At 40.9% G+C, this 26263-nt stretch overlaps 1 protein-coding gene across 11 annotated transcripts in view; it reads right to left on the reverse strand.

Annotated features, from left to right (window-relative positions):
* Positions 1–26263, reverse strand: part of gramd1ba (GRAM domain containing 1Ba) — a 56140-nt gene that overhangs the window by 18348 nt on the left and 11529 nt on the right. For 8 of the 11 annotated variants that reach the window (XR_009650100.1, XR_009650099.1, XR_009650098.1 and 5 more), the window contains exons 1-2: positions 14772–15106; positions 12606–12683 (exon numbers count right to left, since the gene is read on the reverse strand). Coding sequence is in view for 6 of the 11 variants with exons in the window: in XM_060895852.1 (XP_060751835.1) it covers positions 12606–12683; positions 14772–15106 (413 nt within the window). In the remaining 5 variants the exon portion in view is untranslated. Of the gene's footprint in view, positions 1–12605; positions 12684–14771; positions 15107–17792; positions 17964–26263 lie in introns of those variants that run through there. The other 3 variants (XM_060895857.1, XM_060895856.1, XM_060895853.1) reach the window with 3 other exon arrangements.

Raw genomic sequence — 26263 nt, forward strand, 5'->3', positions numbered from 1 at the left:
CTAATTAAAAGATTCATCATCAAATGCTTAAAAATAATATGAATATTTGGCAATTGTTTAATTGAACAGTCAAATCTTTTTGTATGAGAAACTCATAACTAATAATAATAATAATAATAATAATAATAATAATAATAATGACACTAAATGTTTTCTTTTTTTCTAAAAATTATATTCAGTAGCTTACATGCTCTGATCTAAATACAAATATTTATGCAGTTCAGCACGTGTTCCTGTGGTAAATTTCCCTTTTTTTTTGCTTATGTATTATTATTTTTTTAAATTGTTTTAAACTTTGCGAGTGAGAAGCATCAGGCACCTTTTGTACAGAATAGAAATAAATGAATGAATCGTTAAAGACAACAGAATTTTGATAGCATTTTGATTTGGAAAACTTCATCATCATAACATCAAAAACTCATAACATGATAAACTCAACAAACTGCGTGTAAAAATCCGTGGTAATGTTCGGAGTAACGTGAGACTAATTTTCGCTAAGACTGCTGTAGGATTACTGCCATCACTTCAGCCATAAAACAAGCATATTATAAAAGGTGACCATAGAAACATCAGAGCAGCATGTCGACCTTCAGGCCCTCTTACAGTTACACCAACACAAATAGTAATATTACTAACACGACAACAAGAACAAAAATAGATCTTATGTTCAGAAATCTATGCTAATCCCAGCCTGAGCACCGATGCTGCACTTGTAGCCACGGAGCCAAACGGGGACCCTGGGGAGATGCTATGACACGGACACGCTAGCGAGGAGGGAGAACAAAAAACCCTGATGCTAATGCAGACGCTGAGAAATGCTGAGATTGAGGAGATGGAGAGATGCGGACAAACCTGGAAGCCATGAGCAAAAATTCTCCCTGCTTCATTCATCCGGCGAGAGGAGGATGGGGTGATGGAGGGAGGAGGAGGAGGAGGACGGGGAGGGGGAGGAGGAGGAGCCGTGCTTGCTGTCTCACACAAGCTTGCTCATTACCTCTGCTTCATGGATTCATGGCTCTCTTTCTCTTTCTCCCTCAGCGTTCTCCCTGCACTCATTATTGAGGTTTTTTTATGAATGAAGCCCCTGACATCAGCACTAGCAGTCACCCCTTCTCCCTCCTCCCAGACACCATCATCATCTTCTTCCTCTCCATCCTTCTTTCCTTCTTTTAAGGTTCCAATGATCTTTCGCCTAAAGCACAAGGTTCCTTTACCTCCTCCTGGATCAGTCCTTTATTCTTTAGACATCACAAGAACAGGTGCAGGACCAGGGGTTTCTCTAGGAGCAGGATCAGGAGCAGGACCAGGGGTTTCTCTAAGAGCAGGAGCAGGAGCAGGACCAGGGGTTTCTCTAGGAGCAGGAGCAGGAGCAGGGGTTTCTCTAAGAGCAGGAGCAGGAGCAGGACCAGGGGTTTCTCTAAGAGCAGGATCAGGAGCAGGACCAGGGGTTTCTCTAGGAGCAGGAGCAGGAGCAGGGGTTTCTCTAAGAGCAGGAGCGTTTTTCCTTCCAAAAACAAGAAAGTTTTGGAAATTAAGCAGTAAACCTGTGGTTAAGGGGGACAGCCCAGGTTACTTGTGACGTGCTGGGGCTGATACCAGAGTTTGGTAACATAGTTCATGCTCAGGTGGATCCAAGGTCTATTCCATGTCGGGTCAAATTACTGCAACCAGTCTAATTTACAAACTCAGAGGTTTTTTTGGTAAGTGAAAGGAACCTGGAGATCAGATCACTGAGTTTTCCAAGACAGGAAATGACCTTTGCCATCGTATTACCTTCCAAAGAAGAAAGTTGACTGAAGGTCTGCTTATAGCTGCTCTGATAAACAGCATGACACGTCGTCGTAGTCCTTCACAGACAGCTCAATTCATTTCGTATGAGGCAATTAGTCTGCATCTTTAATGAACTCCTGTGTCCTGAGCTCTCTGATTGAACGCCATAGCTCTGGTAAATTATTCATTTCAGGACTCGAGGGTAGTTTACTTGGAGTCCTCGTGTGGAAAAGGGAAACATGGCATTTAAACAAGCGCTCGTTGGTTCCCACAGGGTCAGGGTACTGATTAAAGTCGGGGTCAGGAGTTTACAGTGTGGTAGGTTCAGCGTTGGTTCTGATGGTCCATACGGGAGTAGGATACCTAGGTAGGCATTGTGGTGTAATGGAATGCAGCCAGGATTTGAGATTTCTTGATGCGTGAGACACAGAGAATCTTGTTCAAACCTGTCTGGCTTTCATGCAAGCAGTAAATAAGGAGTGCAGGGTTCCGGTTCTCGACACAGGTTTCACAGATGCGGTGTTGGTGTTGCCTGTGAAATCGGGCAGAATAAACCGTCGATACGCCACTGCAGCAAACATGATTGTGACTCAATTTACTTCCAGGATGCGATGGGAGAACAGCAGCGGTGCTCGCTCTGGGTAGTCAGGCATCGCCCCCACACACTGATTTACTGCATACTGCACTCGTATGTGCTCGTAATGCAGAGATTCGTCCTCACTACGCTCTCCTGTTACGACAGAGTCCTTAAACACCACGCAAACACCCCGTGACAAAGTGGCTACCTATCCGAAAGTGCCGGGTCATTAATTATTCATCAATTGACTGTTAATTAGCAATATACCCTTAAAGAACCCTTGAAGTGTACTAACTGGACTCATCGCTTTGTTAGATCATGGTATGTAAGATGATGGTAAGCTATGCTACGTACTAACAGGTTATGATGGGTTAGGTACAGCAAGGCATTACAGATGATCCTGACCTCGTTATGTCGTGTCATGACAAGTTTTATGTCTGGATGACTGATGACAGGTTATGCTAAATTTAAACAAGCCAGTTATTCCGGTTTGTGTTGGGTTATAAAAGGTTATGAAAGCTTATGATAAGCTCTGACAGCTTATGATGAGCTAAGTCATGTTGTGTCAAGATATTTCAAATTATGACAGGCTACGATGATCTCAGGTTATGAAATATGGCAGATTCTGGCAAGGTATGACAAGCTATATCAGATTATGACAGATTGTGATGAGCTACCTGAGGTTATGATAGTTTATGATGAGCTATCACTGATTATTTTTACAGGTTATAATCTCAGGTTAAGACCTGTTATAACCAGATACAATGGGTTATGACAGGTTATAATGAGCTATCTAGGGGTATGACTGGTTGAGATATCTTAGTATACGACTGGCTATAGTGAGCTCTCTCGTGTAATGACAGGTTATGGTGAGCTACCTCAGGTTATCTCCTGTTATAATGAGCTATATTAGGTCATGCGAGGTTATGATAAGATAGCTCAGGTTATGCTAGGTGATGTCATATTATTCCAAGTTCTGGAATTACCATAATGATCAAATCCCAGTATTTCTAGGCCAGGTTAAATCCTGATAGATTATGACAAGATAGGAAAGATTAGGACAAGTTACGCCAAGTTATGGAGGGTAAGCGTATGGAACTTACTCCGAACTATGGTTCAATACACTATGCTAATGTTTACTAGCCTATAACAGGTTATGATAGCTTGTTCAATATTTCTGCAAGTTATGCAAAGTTACAACTGTTTTCTAACATAGTATGTAAAGTTATGAGAGATTATAAAACGTTAAGCCTCTTATTACTGTATTATGACAGTATGCTAAAATATGTTATGTTATAACATGACATATATGATAGGGAAGGTTTTATGTCTTAGTATGCCGAGTTATGACAGTTTATAACAGGCTAGGCAGGGTTTATGACATGCTATCCTCAATTATGTCAGGTTAGGAGACATACTGTTGCTTATGACACATTATGACATGTGAGACAATGACATAGTTTGCCAGGTTATTCTAGGTTAAGACAAGTTAGGAAAGGTTCATGACATAATATTTTGGGTTATGACCACAACATGGTATTGGAGATTATGAAAGATTAGACATTGTTGCCAGTTTTCTTCCAGATTATTTCACAGTCTATTAAACCTCACTTGAACATTAGCATTTTGTAGCTAGTCCACACAGCAACCTGCAGCGACTGACTTAGCCTTTTGCTTCCCAAAATCCTACATCCTGTTTGCTGATCATTGCATTAACTAGAATCAGAAAAATCAGGTTTTGAGAAAACTGACCCACGGAAGCCACTTGAAGTAAAAGCTAAGCTATTTTCTCTCAGCATACCCAAGATATTAATTCAGGACGAATACAAACTGCATCATCACACTCTTATCACACCTAGATGAAACATGGAAACATGAAAAAAACAGCTTTGAGTCACTCTAATTTCTGTCTGCACCAGAAATAAATCCGACAAAAAATGCAAACACGGACTCACAGACTCGGTCTGTGATCCAAATCGAGCAGAGCCTTATATAACTTCTGAGCTAAATGCTAACATTGCTAGTCAAGTATGCTCGCTAGGCTGCATTAAAAAAGCATGTGCACTGTAAACAAATCCGCTGTTCATGGACTGGGGAAGAATGAATGGAGCCAAATCTGCAGAACCAGAAGCTGGATGGATGGATGGATGGATGGATGGATGGATGGATGGATTGATGGATAATGACCACACAGGTAGAAAAGGGAAGAAGGAAAAAGTAAAGGAAAAAGGAAGGAAGGAAGGAAGGGCAGGAGGTCAATGGCTGCTTCCTGCACTGCTCGCCTCCTGCGGCATGGCAAAGCTTGACGCTAAAAATATCCACCAGCCGTCAGGAGGAAGTGCACACACACACGCGCGCACACACACACACACACACACACACACTCTCTCACACACACACAGTAGCACTGATGCTGCAGTGCTAGCAGAGACAAAAACAAAAGGAACAGAAAAGAGGAAAAGGGTTTAAGGGATTTAGCAGACTTTCAGTCTTTCAGTCACAGAGTTGTTGCTAAGTCATGCTAGCCTTTATCAGGTTAAGCTATGCTGCGTTATATCAACTGAGCCTATGACAGATTATAACCTGTTATGCTGGGTTTGGGAATTTCTGAAATTATGTTAACACTATGACAGTGTATGAAATGTGTGCTAGGTTTAAACCTAGGTTTATGTCCTAGTTTATGTAAATGCATCCCAGGATTTATAGAGTTGTGGCAGTTTATGCTAGGTTATAGCAGGTTGTGACAGGTTATAGCAAGTTAGGCTAGGTTGTTTGGCAAGATATGCTAGGTAAGGGCAGGTTAGTCCAGGATGAATCATGTAATACAGATTGTTCTAGATTATACTGTGTTATATTATTCGGTGTTATTACAGGTTATAACAGGTTATGTCAGATTAGGCTAGATTTTACGATAAAACTTCTCAGATTATGAGATCATACTAGATTATGATGAGGCTATATTTTATGCCAGGTTATAGCAAGTTACGCAAGTCTCTATAATTATGTCATAACGGTTTAATTCAGGTTATATGATAAATTACAGGTTCACTGTGTCATAGTAAATTATTGTTATAACTTTAGAATAGGTTCTATGATTAGTGTGTAATAACATGTAATGGAAAATTATAACATTGTTCAAAACATATGCCTGATGGTGTTGTTGGTTTTGAGCAAGTCAGGTAATATTTTACGATGGGTCATGCTAGGTTGGAGTACGCTAATTTATGACAGGTTAGGCAAGGTTTACTGACATGTTATGTTATGCTAGGATATACTAGAAGATGTCAGGTTATAACAAACCTGTTATGGGTTATGATAGATTGTGCTTGGCTAAAGCAAGCTATGATAGGTTAGAACAGGTTATGATAGGTTAGACTAGATAATGAAACCTTGTTATGACAAGGTAGGCTAGGTTTAATTGACATAGGTTGGACTTGGCTAGGTTTTTCTAGGCTACTCCAAGTTATGTCAGGTTACGCTAAGATAGCTCAGGTTATGCTAAGTTATGTGATCTTATGGTAAACTGTCTCAGGTTAATACAGGTTATGCTAGGTTATGTCAGATTATGACAAGCTATCTTGTGTTATGATAGGTTATGCTACGTTAATCATAGATTATGTCAGGTAATGCAAAGATATCTCGTGTTCTGACAAGTTACCTGAGGTTATGCTAGGTTACCTTAGGTTATGCTGCGCTATGTCAGGTTATAACAGTTTATGTCAAAGACTATACCACAGAAGTCTATGTTTTTACAAGCTACTATTTCTGACAAGATCTAAATAACAATGCTAATTTATGGATAGTAGTTCTAGGCCATGCTAGGTTATGACAGGTTATAACAGGTTATGACAGGTAATGCCACAGGAGGTGCTGTAGGCTGAGCAAGTCTTGCCAGGTTATGGTATGTAATTCTCGGCCATGCCAGGTGATAGAAGGACGTGCCAGGATATACCTCCGGGTTTAAGGTGTATGCATCTTACCAGGCGAGTTTGAAGCCTTTCATTAGTGCAGTAAGCTTATGTCCTACAGCCGCAGCATTGTCTCTCCACTTGGCTCGCTCGTCCTCGCTCCGGAGCGAGGGAGCCTGGGGTAAAGGCGCATCCACTAGTGCATCACTTGCTCCCGAATAACCTCTGCGAGTTTGTGTTTGGTCCAGAGAGAGCGCACACAAATACACACACACATAAACGCACACACTCGCCAAAACGCAGCAGCCTCCAGCTTACACTCTGTCCTACTGCAGATAAAAGCCTGAGCTGCTCTCACCGGTCTCTGGTGGTAACTGAGCATGCTCGGTCTCACACAAGTCCCTCCTCCTTCTGTTCTGCACAGACTGCTGCTGAACCAATCACATGAATCAGATTCTTAGGATTCTCTCTCTCTCTGTTTCCAGTGCACGAGTGATTCTGAGCCTATTTGTGATCATTGAGAAAATTGCCACTGCTATAGGAGCTGAGGGTGTGTGTGTGTGTGTGTGTGAGAGGGAAAGACAGGCTCAGTCAGGCCAACAGCTGGCCCTTTAATCCTTTAAAGCAGGATCAGCGGTACACTCTGGGAAACACATCTATTCACTCTTGTGTGTGTGTGTGTGTGTGTGTGTGTGTGTGTGTGTGCACGCGCGTTCCCTAATGTTCTTGCTCATATGCCCACTGAAATACAGAGCATGTGCTGAGTCACTGTCCCCTCTGCACGCGACACAAACTCCCCCACACAATGCAAAACACTGCAACACACACTCCTGAACATCGAGCTCAGAGCATGTGGGCGTGTCTCGCTCTGGGATGGATAGGTGTAAAACTTAACATCATGAAAAATCGTCAATATAGCTAATAAAGAAACAAATAAATAACAAAAACAAATCTAAACATGTAACATTTCTTAAAAATTTCTTAAAACAAAACAAAAAAAACGTTTCTAAATAAATAAATAAATAAATAAATAAGCCTCTGGCTCCACCCAAATGTCTGCTTTGTTAATTATACAATATTGGTAGCTCAGATTTTATTTATATTTTTTTATTGCATGCTCAACAGTATTATGGGAAAGCCGTCTCCGAGAAGGCCACAGGCAGTGAGCCCACAAACACACAGACCTTGACAAACGTTAACGAAGCAAACATTTTGTCTACGTTAACAATATCTCTTGCACCGAATATCGGCGTCTATCATGTAATAAATAACCTGCACTGTCTCACTGTAATGACTAGCATATGGTAATGACCTCATTTACATACTGCAGCCTTGTAGAACATAGTGACATCACAATGTCTTAAATCTCATTATGATAAAAACGATGTGCTGTTCACATACACACACACACACACATACATACACACACATACACACACACATACACACAAACACATACTCATACACACACACACAAATACACACAAAGACACATACATACACACACACATACTAATCCACACACACACACACACAAATACACACACACACACACACACACAAATACACACACACACACACACACAAAGACACATACATACACACACATACATACATACACACGTTTTGCAGTAACAGTCTTCTGTGGTGCTGAATGGACAGCTCCATTACTGATGCTCGCTCTCTCTCTCTCTCTCTCTCTCTCTCTCTCTCTCTCTCTCTCTCTCACTCTCACCAGCCTCTCATTTTTTCCTCATGTTCTCATCAACTACGACCGTTACAAAGCACTGACACTGGAGACTCCATCCATCAAGATCACATAAAAAGAAGAACAGAAGAAGAAGAAGAAGAAGAAGGAGAACTTGTTGGAAACAGCCATGATACAGCTCCCTGGAGCAGACAGGGTGTTCAGGGCTTGACCTTCTGACCTTCTCTGATCAGTAACCTTGAGCTTTAACCACTGAGCTTCCACTGCTCTGAGGAACTGCCTGAAGAACCCCTGAGGGAGCTTTTTTTCCAATTGAACAACCAGTGAACTAATTATCTGTGAGTAATTATAGAACACAACAGACACCTTAAAATGGAATTTAAGTCAGTGTTTATGGCCTAATTACACACACAAACATACACACACACACACACACACACACACACACAGAGGTGTGATGAACAGGCATTACACATGCAGTGTTAGAGGTCACTTACTGAGGCTTCGTGATGGATAACATGTGTGCTTGAGATGAAGGGTGGCTTTGTGTGTGTGTGTGTGTGTGTGTGTGTGTGTGTGTATGCATGTGTGTGTGTGAGAGAGAGAGACAGAGAGAGAGATACTGTATGGTGCAGGATCTGATAGAGCTCTTAGATAACGTCAGTCTGCAGCTTTTTAATGAATCATCCGCCATGTAACAGAACACTACTGCAGCTTTTAAGCACACACACACACACACACACACACACACACACACACACACACACACACACACACACACACACACACCTCTGCATTCTCTCTGTATTTCTCTTGTAGCTTTCTCTTTCACAGGAGACTCTCTCTCTCTCTCTCTCTCTCTCTCTCTCTAACTCTCTCTGTGTATATGTCCCTCGCCCGCACCCCACACACTCTCTCCGTTCTGCAGGTCACACAAGTGAGTGTGCTTTTGATCACTACTGGGGAAAACACAAAAACAAAAAAACTCGTACAAAAACAAAAAGCACAAACAAAATTATGTGTAAAAACTAATGAAGTGTTAAAATAACAGTGGAGTGAAACCTGGAGATTAGACTATTCACTGTGTGTGTGTGTGTGTGTGTGTGTGTGTGTGTGTGAGAAACTCATTAATCATTCCTTAGTCATGTAGAAGTTCAGGTGAACTATAACAGTGCAGCGTGAGCAGTTTTCCCGCAGCACGTGCTGAAGCCTAGACTAATGCTGGCGAGTAGAAAGAAGTTCTTACATTTGCAGCTTTACACACACACACACACACACACACACACACACACACACACACACACACACACACACACAATAAATCTGGAATCATGTTTCTCTGTCATGCTTGATGAAAAGCACTCAGGTTAATTAAACCCTGGGACCGTTACCGTTATGAACACAGGGACGAGGAAGAAATCGATATTGTTTTCGATTGGATTCGAATCACGGTGACACCCGGTGGTCAAACCAGGAACTACATTTATTCTCTTGAACTCCCCGAACTTCTTGACAAATATTTTGCTTTAATGCAATATTCTTAAATAAATTTAAAAGCACTCTATCATGTTTACTAAACGCATGTCCTTGTATACAAACGGACGTCCGTACAGCTGATCGGTGTCATTTTGTATGCCGTCATTATTTTTAACCCAAGATTTGAAGCTAAACTAATGACACGTCCCTGGAATGCTGTATAAAGTCACCAAGCTCCTGCATGACTTATTTATCACGGATCGCAGCTTCTTCAGAGCTTCGGCCGCACGGCAGAGCGAGTGTCATATTCTCCTGCTGCGTCTCTGATACACGCCGAGTTCGCCGCAGGGTTAAATTTACATAAAGCTCCTCAGCTGTAGGACTGAAGGAGTACAAACCAATGGTTATGTGTTTTAATTTGTTCCACATTTACACTGACACTGGAGACTCCTTCCATACACGTCAAATCGACTTGTTTCTCCTTAAAGCAAACGTCACCGCATGAATGTTGACCTACAACACACACAAGACCCCTTGAATGAGCTGTTGCTATAGAAATGATAAAGCAGTTCAGAGCTGTCAGTGCTGTGGTTATAGAAAACATATCGATGCCTTCTGACCAATCAGTATCCAGGATTAAAGAGGGGGTCGGTGATACGGTATGGAAAATCAGAGCTGGCTGAAAAACCCAGGAGCTGAAAAGACAGGACTAGACGAGTGCGAGACGAGGGCGAGACGAGTGCGAGACGAGTGTACTCACATCTCCCTGCGGATTTGCAGTCTCCTCCTTAGTGTAAAGACTCGCGGGTGACACCGCAGCCTGACAGGAGAGACACACAAGAGACCGTCCAGAGCCCGGCTCTGCACCATGATGTCCAACTCAACAAGACAAAATACACCGAGCTCCTCATCACCAAACACTCGTCTCTCCTTTCCCTCCGTCTCTCTCTCTCTCTCTCTCTCTCTCTCTCTCTCTCGCTCTCTCTTTCTCACTCACACGATCTCTATCTGACCCACTTCCTCTAGCTTTAGTGAGCTCAGCTCTCCACTTGTGCCACACACGCACACAGCTACAGAAACAGGAAGTGAAGAATGCATTGTGGACGAGCAAGAACAAAAGAAAAAAGACTAAATAGCGAGAAAGAGACAGGACATACGGACACGGGGGACTAAAGAAGAGCGAGTGAACTTGCGTACAATCTCAGATAGACAAGTAGACAGTGAGACAATAACAGAATGGTTGACAGATATGTAAAGAGACAGGAAAAAGCAGATGGAGATAAATACAGAGAGACGAACAGAATGTAAAAAACAATAAGTGTGTAGATGAGTGTGTAGATTATTGTGTAGATGAGTGTGTAGATGAGTGTGTAGATTATTGTGTAGATGAGTGTGTAGATTATTGTGTAGATGAGTGTGTAGATTATTGTGTAGATGAGTGTGTAGATTATTGTGTAGATGAGTGTGTAGATGAGTGTGTATATGTGTAGATGAGTGTGTAGATGATTGTGTAGATGATTGTGTAGATGAGTGTGTAGATGAGTGTGTAGATGTGTAGATGATTGTGTAGATGATTGTGTAGCTGAGTGTGTAGATGAGTGTGTAGATTATTGTGTAGATGAGTGTGTAGATGATTGTGTAGCTGAGTGTGTAGATTATTGTGTAGATGAGTGTGTAGATGAGTGTGTAGATGACAGTTTAGATGAGTGTGTGGATAAGTGTGTAGATGTTTGTGTAGATGAGTGTGTAGATGAGTGTGTAGATTATTGTGTAGATGAGTGTGTAGATTATTGTATAGATGAGTGTGTAGATGATTGTGTACATAAGTGTGTAGATGATTGTGTACATAAGTGTGTAGATGTTTGTGTACATGATTGTGTAGATGATTGTGTAGATGAGTGTGTAGATTATTGTGTAGATGAGTGTGTAGATGAGTGTGTAGATGAGTGTGTATATTATTGTGTAGATGAGTGTGTGGATTATTGTGTAGATGATTGTGTAGATGATTGTGTAGATGAGTGTGTAGATGAGTGTGTATATTATTGTGTAGATGAGTGTGTATATTATTGTGTAGATGAGTGTGTATATTATTGTGTAGATGTGTGTAGATGAGTGTGTATATTATTGTGTAGATGTGTGTATATTATTGTGTAGATAAGTGTGTAGATGAGTGTGTATATTATTGTGTAGATGAGTGTGTAGATGAGTGTGTATATTATTGTGTAGATGAGTGTGTATATTATTGTGTAGATGAGTGTGTAGATGAGTGTGTAGATTATTGTGTAGATGAGTGTGTAGATTATTGTGTAGATGAGTGTGTAAAGGATCTAAAGTTTAAAATCTACTGAAGTGTGCAGGAGTGTTTGATGTGTTAGTGCCATCTAATGGACATTTCATACAACACACACACACACACACACACACACACACACACACACACACACACACACACACACACACACCTGTGCCGTGCCTCCATTCAGTGTGTACTGATCTTCACACATATACACAACACTACTAATATAATAGAGGTACAAACGTGTGACGCCTCATGCTGCTGTGTGATGGGCGTGGTCAATATTTCAGGTCTATAATTTGATTGGATGAGCAGCATCGATATTTTGCAGAACAGCACTGATGCGTTTCACCGGCTTTAACACTCGCTAAAGAAAAGTCCCATTCAAGCAAGAGTTCATCACAATGAAATGCTCTCAGCTGTGGCTACTGAGGGAACCAGAGTCATTGTTAGCACTCGCTTAGGAGAGAAGGATTAAATGTTAGACTGAATAAAGAAGAAGAGGAAGAGGAAGAAGAGGAAGAAGAGGAAGAAGAGGAAGAAGAGGACATAGAAGAAGAAGAAAACAATCTGAGCTATTTTCTGTTCCTAAACTGGGGGGTTGGGGCTTTTAATGGTTTCCTGTCATCTCTCTTACTTGCTAGGACTTAGCGATGTTATTGCTACTGCACACACACACACACACACACACACACACACACACACACGTCTGTGCCATATAGAGGGAGATGCTGACATTGTCCGAGTTCTTTATTTAGTGTCCTGACTGACTCCTGAATCTCCTCCTAAACACACTTTAGAACAAATCATCAAAAGCAAAGAGAAATCACATCTTATGACACACACACACACACACAGGACAGTAAATACCTGTCTTCCCTGACGTTAGGACTCAGGTAGCGTGTAGTTTCATCCTCATGGCTGCTGTGTAAGCTGCTCTGCTGGCTGCTGCAACACACACACACACACACACACACACACACACACAATTAGCACTGAATCCTCTTGCACGTGTGACATGGGTGTTGAAGCCGTTGTGATATGTTCCCTTACTACTTCCCTCTAACACTCTGTGACCACTGAAATGGTGAAGTGTAGCACTAGTTCACACCCATGTTTAAACATCTGCCTTTATTTGTCGTTTACTGATACGCAGTGGAGGGAAAGCACTCGTCATCTCAAAACACGGGCACGTGTCGACTACGCCACGTGAGGACGGATAACGTGTGACGTCGAATCGATCCAGGGAGAAATGACAACTCTGGATTTTTTAATGTTGAATACAAAGTAAAATACCAAGGAAAAATACGGTAAATAAATAATTATTACAAATAACTACTTATTAAATAAAACAAATATATAGCCTGTATTTAGAAGGTTAGCAAAAAAATGCTAATATTAGCCCTCACACCATTCATTACGCTACTGTGATGATTTTAGGTAGAAAGGATGAGAGTCCAGAATGATGATCAGCAATAAACATGTAAATAAATCCCCACAAAGATGAAACAATCCCCACTAGTATGGCACAACGGAAAACAAACATCCACCAATAGGAAGCAGAATTTCCCTAAATCACATGCAGACTCTATTAAAGGGAAGTTAACGCCAGCACAGAGGCACCGGTTCATCCACCGAGAAACAGTAAAAGCTGATTTACCGCCACCGCCACCACCACTGCGATCTCACCCGACGATTCAATTCATTTATCCCCTCAAGCCAACTGGAGCTCAAACCCCCAGCGTTAACGTAAATCATCCACGCCCGACAATACGGCTATAGGACGGGTTTCAGCGAGGTCACGGCAGCACGGAGGACTTCTGAGGCTTCGTGTTTTATTTTTAAAAGCCGGAGCTCCTCGAAGGTGAAGGTGGCGTGATGAATATTTGATGACGTTCCAGTTGCCGAATTCGCCCTATGCTATGAACGTCGCCATGAAACAAACAGCCGGCGGGTTATACTTCTACATGGACACGGTACCGCGGCTGAGGTCAGACCCGGAGAACAGGATGTGGTTATGGATTACATACTGAATCGTCTATCATATGTCATGTGCCAGTAATCGGTTCTATTATAGACCAATATATACACAACCTGCAAACAGATCTATTAATTCATATTTGATTCTATGGGGAAGTCGTGGCCTAATGGTTAGAGAGTTTGACTCCTAACCCTAAGGTTGTGGGTTCGAGTCTCAGACCGGCATTACCACGACTTAGGTGCCCTTGAGCAAGGCGCCGAACCCCCCCAACTGCTCCCCAGGCACCGCAGCATAAATAGCTAGCCACTGCTCCGGGTGTGTGTTCACGGTGTGTGTGTGTTCACGGTGTGTGTGTGTGCACTTTGGATGGGTTAAATGCAGAGAACGAATTCTGAGTATGGGTCACCGTACTTAGCCGTACCGTATGTCACGTCACTTAATAATAGAGGGTCCAGAAAACTAAAACTAAAACACTTCATTATCCAACAAACCCTTAAAGAACCTGACAATTACTGAGACAGTTTGTACCACCACACCAACATACCCAGTTTGTACCATTAATACACACACTTTTACAAGGAAAGGGTTCTTGAAGGGTTCATTAAAGGTTTGTTGGGGAAATAAGTTCATAGCTTCCAAATAAAGGTTCTACATGGAACCCTTTCTAAAAAATGAACCACTTGGTTACACTGAATCTCGAAGGGTTCCCATAGACAAACAAGTGAAATGTGTGTGTTTTTCTGGAGCCGTGGCAAACTTGCACTGGGAGCTCAGTAGGATTAGTTGAAGTAAGTAGGTCTGACACTGCATTCCTTGCACATGGTGTAGTTTGGTTGTTCTACTAAAACTTACTACTGTATGTGGAATCCTCCAACAGGAAAAGTTTGAAGTCCAACCATCTATCAAACCCTTAAAGAATGCTTCAAGTACCCCTGAGAGTTTAGCAACTGTATCACGTGTCCACATATATGGACAGGAGGTTAACAGAGTGGACTCAACATGGGTAGTGGGGCAGAACAGAGGAATGAGGTGCGTGGTGTCCCGGTCATACAGACCTGCTCTCACTGCTTTGCTCCTTCTTGTCACCTCCTCTGAGCCATTTTTTTAGAAGGGAGCGTCTTCGGCACGGCGAGGCACTCGGAGTAGACGAGCCCGAGCCGAGCGCATCCTCATCGCTTGATGGTGTAATCTCAATGGAAGGAAGCTGCAGGTATTCTTTAGAGCACTCTGCTGGCTCGCCCTGCACATGCTTCATACGGCGCATCTTAAACCGCTTGCGCCGCAGGGACGGACTCGGGGAGGTGGAAATGTCTCCCCTGCCAGATCCATCCTGATCCACGTCGCAAGGAGCCTGCACTTGCAGCGCCGGGAGTTGCAGAGTTTCACTCATGCTTGTGCTTTACTCCAGAGTCAAAGGCATTGGGCTGAAAGGTTTGTACTTTTAATGGAAGCTCTGGGATTGACCAGAATGTGCATGCCAACATTAGAAGGATCTGGAGGTCTGTTTAGGGTACAGCACTCCAGCAGGAACTTACGGTAACATCGATCTTGATGATCCGTCAGATATGAATACTGGTTAGAACATCCGCGCTATCACTGTGGAAGCAGAAAACAAATTCTTTCTAGAGAGCATGTTGATGCGGCTCGGAAGACATGTTGCAGAATGCTGCATTTGGATACCGTGAATTTTAATACCGTAGCATCTCAACGGAGCAGCATTTCAACCTTGACTTCGAAGATACTCAATTGTCCTCAAGCTTGCTAGCTTTCAGAAGCAGCTCGTTCGGACTTGCTTGCCTTTCGCTGTCTCTAACGGATTTCCATAGACACCCTAAAGATCAGAGGGAGGTCAAAAGGGTGGTGCGAGGTATGACACAGACAACACACAGGTACAGTAAGACAAGAAACCAAAAAAAAAAAAAAGTTCCAAAAAAAGGTTAGACTTAAACTTTGGCTAAAAACAACATATGTATTACAACAGCTTATTATCCACTGCTTTGGAGTCTTGGAAAGGTCAGTGCATGTATATTTATACGTATCTGTACACATATGGTCATCTCTGTTTCCATTTGTAGACCCGGAAAAGGTACATAGTTACTGAGTGGTCAGGGGCGGTTCTAGAGGTGGGGCCACAGGGGCCCTGGCCCCTGCTGAAATCTGATTGGCCCCTGATTGGCCCACATTCCATCAATCGTCTACGTGAAGGGCAACCGGAGAATTTTTCACAACGATCACAGATGCAATTCCACCCCCAAACAATTGGCGGCACTCGAGCGTTTGAAAAAGGAATGACTTGCACCTTACCACAAATGTATTTGCACCGTACTGAATAAATTATTTTGTGTGCTTGAATGTACAGGGTAGGTGAAAATTTACTGAAAAAGCAACCCAAAGGATTTTAACTGGATGTTAACATCCTGCTCCATTCCCTCACATTATACACATTATACAATTTATACAAATTAATATCCTGTTCCATAATAAAAATAATCACGTGTCAAGCAACAAATGGAAATGAAAGTGTTGGCTGAACAACAGAATGACCGCAGGCACATATGGCCTGAGCAACATGACTCAGCTTATATCACACACTCCACTGGTTTTCCCCTGCAGGAGTTCTGGACCAGACATATATGGACCACGAGATCCAAAACCGATCCACAGCCCAGGAGACGGATATGCTGTAATGCCTTTAACTTTTTTTTTATCTTGCCACCGCTGGGCTAAATGTCAGCCGTGTCCTGTCGTATTCCAGCACAACTCCATCCAAACCTGACCTTTTAAACCAAGCATTTAGTGTTAAAAACACAGCACTTTGTGGACCCTTATGTGTGCGAGACCTCCTATGCAAATGTGTGTAAGATGACAAGGATGAATGAAAGAGGTCACACCATTATGTGTCTCACACACACACACACACACACACACACACACACACACACTACAGTGAACCTTCAAATATACATTATAACTACATACCACCATCAGTGTATATGTTTCATTCGGTGTTACCGCACTAGAGGATGTTTCATGCCGCGATCGACTCAAAAGTATCGGCACCCCTTTTGAAAATGAGTCTGAGTAGGGGACGTGGTAGCCTAGTGGTTAAGGTGCTGGACTACCAATCGGAAGGTTGTGAGTTCGATTCCCATGTCCACCAAGTTTCCACTGCTGGGCCCCTGAGCAAGGCCCTTAACCCTCAATTGCTCAGTTGTATTAAAAATGTAAGTCGCTCTGGATAAGAGCGTCTGCTAAATGAGTTGATTTTTTTTTTTTTAATTAAGTTTTTCATGCTTTTATTCTGCTCCATATTGTTTGTACAGTTGCAGGATGGATTGTTTTTATATCCTTTAGCAGACTTGTGAGCACTAATATTCATTCATCCATCCGTTTTGCATCGATTCTTCTGTTCCTTCTCATTATGTGATGAATAACAATATGTACAGTGTCACATGTACAGTATGCCTCGGGGAAACAGGAAATAAGAAAGAAAAAGGGAAAGAAAAAAAACTATCAAGGACCGAAGGCTTCTTATAAACTTTTTTTTTCCCCTGAAGCCGAGAGCAAAAATAACAAGCAAGGCTCGATGCTTTTTAATGATATATTTAAATATATAAGGAAGCATGAAGTAATGGAGCAGATTATGTGTAGGTGAGGTTTAGACTTGAAAATTTTATAAAGGATTTATTTATTTATTATTATGTATTTAAATATGATGTTATGTTACATAGAATTTATTTATTTATTTGTTTGTTTATTTTAACAATAGCAGGTTTTATGTTGCTTTGATTTGTCTATTTTGCCACTAAATGAACTGGATGTGCAATAAAGTCTGTAATAGTGTGTAATAAAGGTTACAAAATACAAACCAACTGAAATAAAGCCTGTTAAAGACCCTAATAACTGAAATGAAGCGTTTTCTATATTCATTCTAATAATAATTTAATTCTAGTTTAATTACAAAAGTTTATTATGTGATATATTGAAACCTTTCCTGCACCTTTTCTTACACAAAATCGCGTGAGTTCGTGTGAAGTTTATGTTAAATTATCACTGATTTTGATCGTAAGACTCACCAAGTTGCTGTAAATAAAGTTGAATCTGATTGCAGCTCTATCACGTGATGAACCGACACCTAAACCGATACCGCTAATTGTTTATCACCGGCTGGGATCCCTTTCTGTTCCTCTTCCCTTTCCTCGGACGAGTCCATTGCACATGGATTTCAAGGGGAGTCGCGGAGAAAGTCTACCAAAAACGTGCTTTTTAACTTTTTAGACGTAAACTCAACATCAGTACGGTTTATAATCGTATTATATTTACATCTAAAATAAGTATTCTTTTTATATTCCGTACATTATTCGCAATATTTGATGAATTAAACGCGACCCCCCCCCCGATCTAATCCAGTTACGAAGCGCAGCTGAGCTCCACGTTGAGCTCTAATCACTACTTCACTAAAAGCCCAACAATTCAACCTGATATATTAAATTAAGTTCAATAAACATCATGATACAACACATCGATCAGAAAGGAAGCAGAGGCATGTGCAATATCATAAGTTAATTACTATTTACATTATGAAGCGTCTGTTTAGCCTTTTAATATATTTATATGTTATTTACTGACTGTATAGTGACTATATAATAAATTTGTGTACATTGAGTTCATCATAATTTTTTCTATTGTCTTCAACTGGAAAGAAAAAAAAACTGAAATAAATAAATAAATAAATAACCCTTTAAAAAAGCATAATACAGAATAATGAATGTGTTAATAATTATGATTATTATGATTATTATGATTATTATTATTATCCTTGTTATTGTTATTATTATTATGATTGTTATTATTATTATTATTACTATTATTGATATTATTATTGTCCTTGTTATTGTTATTATTATTATTATTATCGTTATTATTATTACTATTATTGATATTATTATTATCCTTGTTATTGTTATTATTATTATTATTATTATTATTATCATTATTATTATTATTATTATTATCCTTGTTATTGTTGTTATTATTATTATTACTATTATTGATATTATTATTATCCTTGTTATTGTTGTTGTTATTATTATTGTTATTATTATTATTATTATTATCCTTGTTATTGTTGTTATTATTATAATTATTATTGTGGTGCAATGGTGCTGTTTGACTCTTATGTCACATATTTATAAGCACTGAAATAATTAATGATCGCATTTCATTACTAGTTGATGAGTTATTAATTATTACGGTATAAACTTGATGACCAAACATTCAATTAAAAAAAATTGACATACTTTACTGGATATGCATCAATTCCACAGAGAATTAATACGATCCCGGTTGGGGTCATTCACCAGAATTATTTGCTAGTCTAGGCTTTTTAGATTTCCTGACATTTCCAATTTATTTCTGCTGCACCAGCGCTTCTATCTACTTTCACACATGCATACATTGTAGTCCACTTCCCCTGCAAGGCATCTGCTAGCTCTGTTGTCAACTCTTTTAACTCGGACTGCTTATATAACGGCCTTACATAAACCCATACACGCTCTCGTTGGATCTGCATGTGGGTGGAACTCAGAGTGTGACACTTAGCATTGTACACAGAAAAAAAGGTGGAGGAGGGGCAGAAAAAGTTCAGCTGATTTAAAAAATTCATGTGGATTTATGTAATAACACTTTAAACAAGTGATATGACGGTGACAACAAATTTATACTGTAACTGCACTCAGGGTAGAACATTTAATGGGAAAAAACAATGGGCTTAAAGCAGAGCCTTGTGGAACAGAAGGTCCCTAAGAACTAAGCTAAGAACCGAACCATTAAATTTACTCCAAGGGTTAAGGGTTCCCCAGACAGACAAGCAAACAACTCTTAAGGAACCATCAATAGTTCTTTAAGGGTTCTATGGAAATGTAATAGGCTCCTCAAAGGCTTTGTGTTAAAACCGTATCTGATATAGTTTTGCATATAAGGTTCTCTACATAGACACCTAAAGAAACCCTCCTAGAAAATGGTTCTTTAATGTTTCATTGGGATTGGATAAAAAAAGGTTCTCGCTTCCCAATACAGAAACCTTTCTAAATAGGGTAAATGTTCTAATAGGGTTCTACTCCAAACCTCTAAGAGTTCCTCAACTGAACAACCAAAAGACTTTGAAGGATTCCTTGGAGTGGAGTTCTGAACAAATCTTTTATGGGTATCAAAAATGGACAATCAGTGAATCCTGAAAGCTTGTCCTAATAAACTCATATAAACAGTGTTCTTTGAAGGTTCCTTTGGTATTCTATTAGTAGTTAAGGGTTCATCCCCAAACCATCACACAGTACAGATCAGGGTCTTCCAAAGGAATCATTGGAGAATCTTGGTAATCTATCCGAAGAACCCTTAAATGTTTTTTTTTTTTTGGTGAAACTAATTCAGAGTGTTTACCTTTAAGGAAGCTATAGTAAAAGCACTAAGTATCCAAAGAACCAATGGAGGACCTTTTTTATAAGGGTTCCTCAAATGTTCCTCATGGGTTCTTTGGATGGATTCATGTTCTTATCCTCATAAAAACTTAAATTAAACCATTTTCTATTTACCGTACACTATTTTGTAGGGTTCTTCATAAGATGTTTAAGGGATCGACTGTTAAAACCATCAAACGTTCAAAATGCAATCTTTTTATCCAAATGAGTACTAAAAAAAAAATACTTGTTCTTTTTGTAGTTAAATTGCAATAAAAGATCCTCTGTCATCGCAGCCAAAGGAGAAAAAAAAAACTCTTATTTTAGAGCAGAATTTCAGCAAATTGGCAGTGTGAAAAGGAATCCCATCTGTTGGCGTATGAACTGTAATCTGGTCAGTGTGAAGGCTTCAGGCTGATTCACAGCAACACTACAACCATCTGTGAGATGGACAATATATTTAGAGTCCCAGTGACCCACTGGCTTCATTTCTCTAATTCATTTCTCTAACAATGCCAAATTTAATTATTTAAAGAATGACATCGTTCATTGAAATATTGTGGAACGTCCATAAGAAATTACTTCCTGTTCTTGCCACAGCAACCGGCCAACGATACACTTCATTATTTATTCACAAACAGATAATCTCTTCTTATCTATTTCTGAGACTTCTGCACACGATCGTATGTTCCGCCGTAACGTCGACCTCACAACAGCTGAGATGTTTTGTGCCATAAACAATGCAGCAGTTCTGGGACTTTGGGTCCCATGGAGCAGCATGTATTAAGCTTGGAGTAAGCATTTTTTTCTGCAGCGTTAACATTAATGGAGTCCACAGAGCCATTAAACGAGTCAAGAGATTCTAACCAGATGAAGACGGAATCGTATTACTGTACTGATGAACAAAAACTGATGGACGCATTCATGAATCATGGATTTGTTTTTGATGTAGCGTGCTGCAAATTTCCCACCTGGCACATGTTCTCTCACGACGCTCTGCTGAGAGAATCGGCTCGGAGAATCGAATCACGTCGAATCGAATCGAATCACTAGAACCGAATCGATTTCATTCGTTCCAGTCTTCCACACCGCCGCTTATCGCTCCTTCAGGTCCCACACCATTACAGTCATTTCCCTGCTCCTTATTTAGCTTGACTCACCAGCAATATTGCTGATTAATAGGTGCAATGTAAATATATACGTAAATATCGAATAAACAATTAGTCCAGATTAAAATATATTGAAGTTCTAGCTCTGAAGGCTGGATGAGGAAGTAAAATAGCTTCAAAATCAAGGATGCTGAAAATCCTTTGGGATTTTGGAGATGAATAAATACAGAAATGAAGAAATCATGCATGTAGCCTATGAGAGGATGCCTGACAACCTCTAATGAACAATGTGCATCGTTTTGGAAATCCCTGTCAGTGCGCGTTATGTCAGCGACGATGACAAGCTTGTATGAAAAGATTTCTTTCAATTGCAGTCTTTTCAGCTTTGATTCATTTATCCTGCATTCACAATAGCCCTGACAGGATGTGACAAAAGAGCGGGAAGTTATTCGGGAAGAGCGAGAATCTGAAGCCCAGCTACATGGTGTTACAGTACAAGGTGCTAAGTACCTGTGAATACTAGATGAATATAAAGGTCATGTGAATCTGCGGTACAGTTAGAGCTGCTGCTATAGATGATTAATCAATACCCTCTGACCAATCAGAATCAAGAATACATCAGCGATGTTATCACATCGTTCCAAGCAGCAAAAAAGGTCGCGTCTGTTTTGTACGGCCTTTCTCTTGCTCATGCAACCTTACGGTATTTGTTCCTCTATATATCTTCGCATTCTCGTGTTCTTACTTCCTGTCTATAAGCTTCCACTTACTTGCTTTGATATTAGCTGGCATGGCAAATCGAAGCACGGTATCTGTAGAGAGCATTTCACTTGATCTATTTAACCCAAAAGAAGATACTAGAGCGATAATGAGGTCTCTCTAAAGAGGGATAATAAGACTAAAGAAAGGCGATTCATTAAAAATTGGGTCAAATAAAATACTGGGTCATAATAAAGCAGAGAATCAGAGAGAAAATGTCTTGAATGCCAAATGATACCAGTCGACATATATTTGTACCTTATTCCATATAACACATATTTTAAAATGTTATCCTAAATATTTTCCCAGCAGCAAATTACTCATGAGTGAAGAATCAGTGAACAACATGGACAGGAACGTGAGAACACGGGACTCCTAAAGGCAATTACACACACTGAAAATCGCTCTCTGTGTGAGACCAATTAATGTGTGAGATAAAGAGAGGCGCGAGATCAGCATCGCATCGTACGGCAGATGGAGAACCATCATTAAAGCTCTTTCGGAGATTCGCATGCAGCTAGAGAGTCTTATGGGGTTATTTTCATTTACAACTAAATACAATGAAGACATCATGTATTGGCAGTTATGAGAATGTGTACAGGTGAAAACCTCATAGAACAACATATACCAGTGATGCTGAATTCTTAAATCTGATTAGTCAGATTGGATTATTATGAATGTGCCTTTTCTAGTCTAGTACGTTATTAAAGGTGGGGTCTACGTTGTTTGAGAAATGCTTCAGAAAACTGAGTCGGGCTGCCAAACAAAACAAAAACAAAACTAACGTGTAGCCAATGAGCAGAAAGGGGCGTGTCTTGTCGATATGGGCGGAGCGAGTGTTCAGTGCGCATGTGTGACATTTAGAAGAAAGCGGTTTTAACATTGACATGGAGGATAAAAACAAAGAAAGAAAGCGAAGAAAGGCTTACGATAAGGTAAGAAGTAGGACGTGTTAATATAGGATCAGCTTTCCAGTGCTGGAGAGAACTGAAGGAGCAGGAAGGCCTGCGATGAGACGCCGAGGTCGCTTTTTTCCTTCTCGAAAGGTGAGTAACGTTGGTTTTGCTTTGTTACACAGAACTAATATATGCCTTTGTCCTTTACATGATTATGCTTGTGTGTCATTTTTGCTTGTTTGTTTATCTACAATCGTATTGTTCTTCCCTTCAGCTATGATAAAGACTCATTTCTTTCCATTAGTTGGCTGGATTACGTATGTATGTGTGGGCGGAGCTATCAATACAGGGGTGGGACCCATTTGGTTTAGGGGCGTGTTTGTTTCGGTGATTTCAAATGTCAACATTGGCTTTCAAACAACGGAGACCCCACCTTTAAGTTTGGCAATTTGACCATGAAGTCGTGATTCAAGATGTCAAAACCTATGATCATCTCTTAAAGAAGCCAGGCAGGCCACACCCACAAGCATCAGTGGTAACCCTTGCCATACACACTTGATAGTCTGAATGAAGTGTATCTACCCGCTTTCTAGCACTCTCTGGTTCTCTGGTTCTCTGACCCTGTACTGACAATGTGTATTTTGTTGCTCTTTACTCACCAATATTGCATATACCGTGTTTGTGTATCTTTGTCTTTCAGGTTCACCTGTTGCCAGAAGACCTTGTTCCTGCTTCCAACGTTCTGTTCTATGCTAATTCACACCTTGTTTAGACCTTCCACCGTCCTGCATCTTTTTGAAATGTGGGATAAAAGCAGAAAACCAGAAGAAAGGCCACAAACATCAGTAATCTGATCTCGGGATCAAACCAGGGAGTGTTGAGCTTGCACTGTGCCACCACACCACTCTGTTTAAAGAAACCTGGTTAAAGCCTCGACGTCTTGTGTACGCAAAATGATCCCGTTTCTGGGTAACGGTCATTTTGTTGATCGTTATGGTCCCGAGGGCATCATCATAGTGCAGCCTCACAGCACCAGGATTAATGCTGTGCTCAGGTTACTGTAAGTGCAGACTTTTTGCATGTTCTTCCAGCGTCTGTTAGGGCTTCCTCTGGTTTCTCTGGTTTCCGCTCACCTTTAAAAAACAGTCTACAGCTTGTGAATGCCTGTGTGGTGCTATGTTATGGACTGATACCTCTCAGTCCAGCTGTAGTCCCACCTCCAACCAGTTCCTGAGACAAACCCGTCTCTCCCACCTCATCACTGTGTTCCTGTGATGGACCTGTGCCTTGACCCCTACCATTACACACTCGCAATACACACCGTCTTACAGCTTACTGTAAATAAGTATCGTAGTACATTTGATATGTGCTAAACATTTTCTAACTGTCTGTACTCCAAAGCAATGGATAAGCTGTTGCATCGAGTATAAAAGCTTGGCCAAATATTACATTTACTCCATTAACCCAGATGTAGCCAGAACATGTTTGTTGTCTAGAATCTAATGCTAATGTAGCCAACAAGTAGAAGAAGTGTACAGCATCCAATTTAACACGGGCTACTAAAAAACGTTACACAGCTTTTTGTGGAGTTCTTCAGAGTCTCGAACAGACTTGCTGATGAACAAGTGCAAAAGGATGTAAAGCTGCAGCACAAATTGACGTCCTTTCGCACATTGTTTGGTGTCACTCTGCACCACAATCAGAGTCAGTACTTGTTAGCAACATTAGCTTTGTAGCTCCAGCGCAAATCTAAACAAACCGAAGTCTATTTGAATAATTCCTTTAGTATTGATTTTTAATGTCACACTCTTTTTGTTAGAAAACACACACACACAAACACACACACACACACACACAAAGCATGAACTTTACCAACATCGTCCTTGATGTGTGAATCAGCATCCGCAATAACGTCGTTGTTCCTGCTTTAATTACAACAATCAGCTTCGTCTCGTCCGTTACCTCTGTGCTGAGACTTGCTCCATCCATACAGTCATGTGGATGCTCTCTCTCTCTCTCTCTCTCTCTCTCTCTCTCTCTCTATATCGCTCTATCGCTCTCGAAGTCCCGCTGTATTTCTCTGTCCGTCCCACTGGGTACCTACCCTCACATTAACCAGTGACGGTGAGATCTGTGCTCACTCAGGATTAATGGGCACCTACAGACTTGCATTTCCACAAGCTCTTTCTTTTCCTCTCCTACACGGTCCTTTTCAGTCTCTCTTCCTCCGCTGCCTTCTCTTGCTCACACTCACATCATACATCTCTCTCTCTCTCTCTCTCTCTCTCTCTCTCTCTCTCTCTATCCCAGCCTCTCTTGTTGTCCCTTACCATATACCCCTCCCTACAGTCCCCCTCTCTCTCCCTCTCCTTCTCTCTTTCTCTCTCGCTCTCTCTTTTGCCCGCACTCACAATTTCCTTCAAGTCTACTTTCCCTCCTCTCCCCTACTCTCTCTTTCTTTGTCCCTGTTTTTCTTGTTGTGTCTTGCAATTTACCCTTTCTTGTCATTCACAGTTCCTCTCTCTCTCTCTCTCTCTCTCTCTCTCTCTCTCTCTCTCTCTGTTGCTCTAATCCTCATACCTCCAATTCCCCCTCATGTCATTTCTCAACATCTTTTCCTCTCCCTTCATCATTCTTGCATTCTGTCTCACTCCTTCCCTCTACCTCTCTTCCGCTCCATCTCTCTTTCTCCTCGCTTGTTTTCCTGGCTATATCTGTCTCTCAGCACGGTGACTGTGCTCAAAAAAGAAAAAGCTCGAACTTGTCTTTCTTACATCACTAAACAAATGTGGAGCCAAATATATCTCTGTGCCACGTACGCTTGAAACCAGCTGACGAGTGCCCCCGAAAGTGTAATCCTTAGATCGGACATATGCTTCAGATTAAATCAGACATACGCTGGTGTTCATCTGGACACAATTCAAGCTGTCAGGCTGTTTGGGGCATCTTGGCTCTTTGGGTTGCAATGTGAAAGATTTGGCATTAACAGAGACAGAGACCTTTTCTATAGACAGATGGAGTAGAGGGGTGCCAATACATTTTCCTGAGAATGAAATAGATCTGTATGATCAGTAATTCTACTCCTACAAACTGTGTAAAGGTTTATAAACTTGCAGGGAAAAGAAATTCAATGCTCAAATTGTTTAAAATGACTTTATACACCATTTCTTCACAGGACCCCAAAGCTGAAGGGGGCCAAAACTTTTAACTACATTCTTTATGTACTTTTCAAACCAATTTACATACCTTTCTGTACACTATCTACTGTATAACACAGTCGCACAATTTTCTTTTATTACACCTGCAAGCAATGGGGGGTGAAAACTTT

This window comes from Tachysurus vachellii, chromosome 20 (assembly GCF_030014155.1).
Source record: "Tachysurus vachellii isolate PV-2020 chromosome 20, HZAU_Pvac_v1, whole genome shotgun sequence".
In the NCBI taxonomy this organism is placed as follows: Eukaryota; Metazoa; Chordata; class Actinopteri; order Siluriformes; family Bagridae; genus Tachysurus; species Tachysurus vachellii.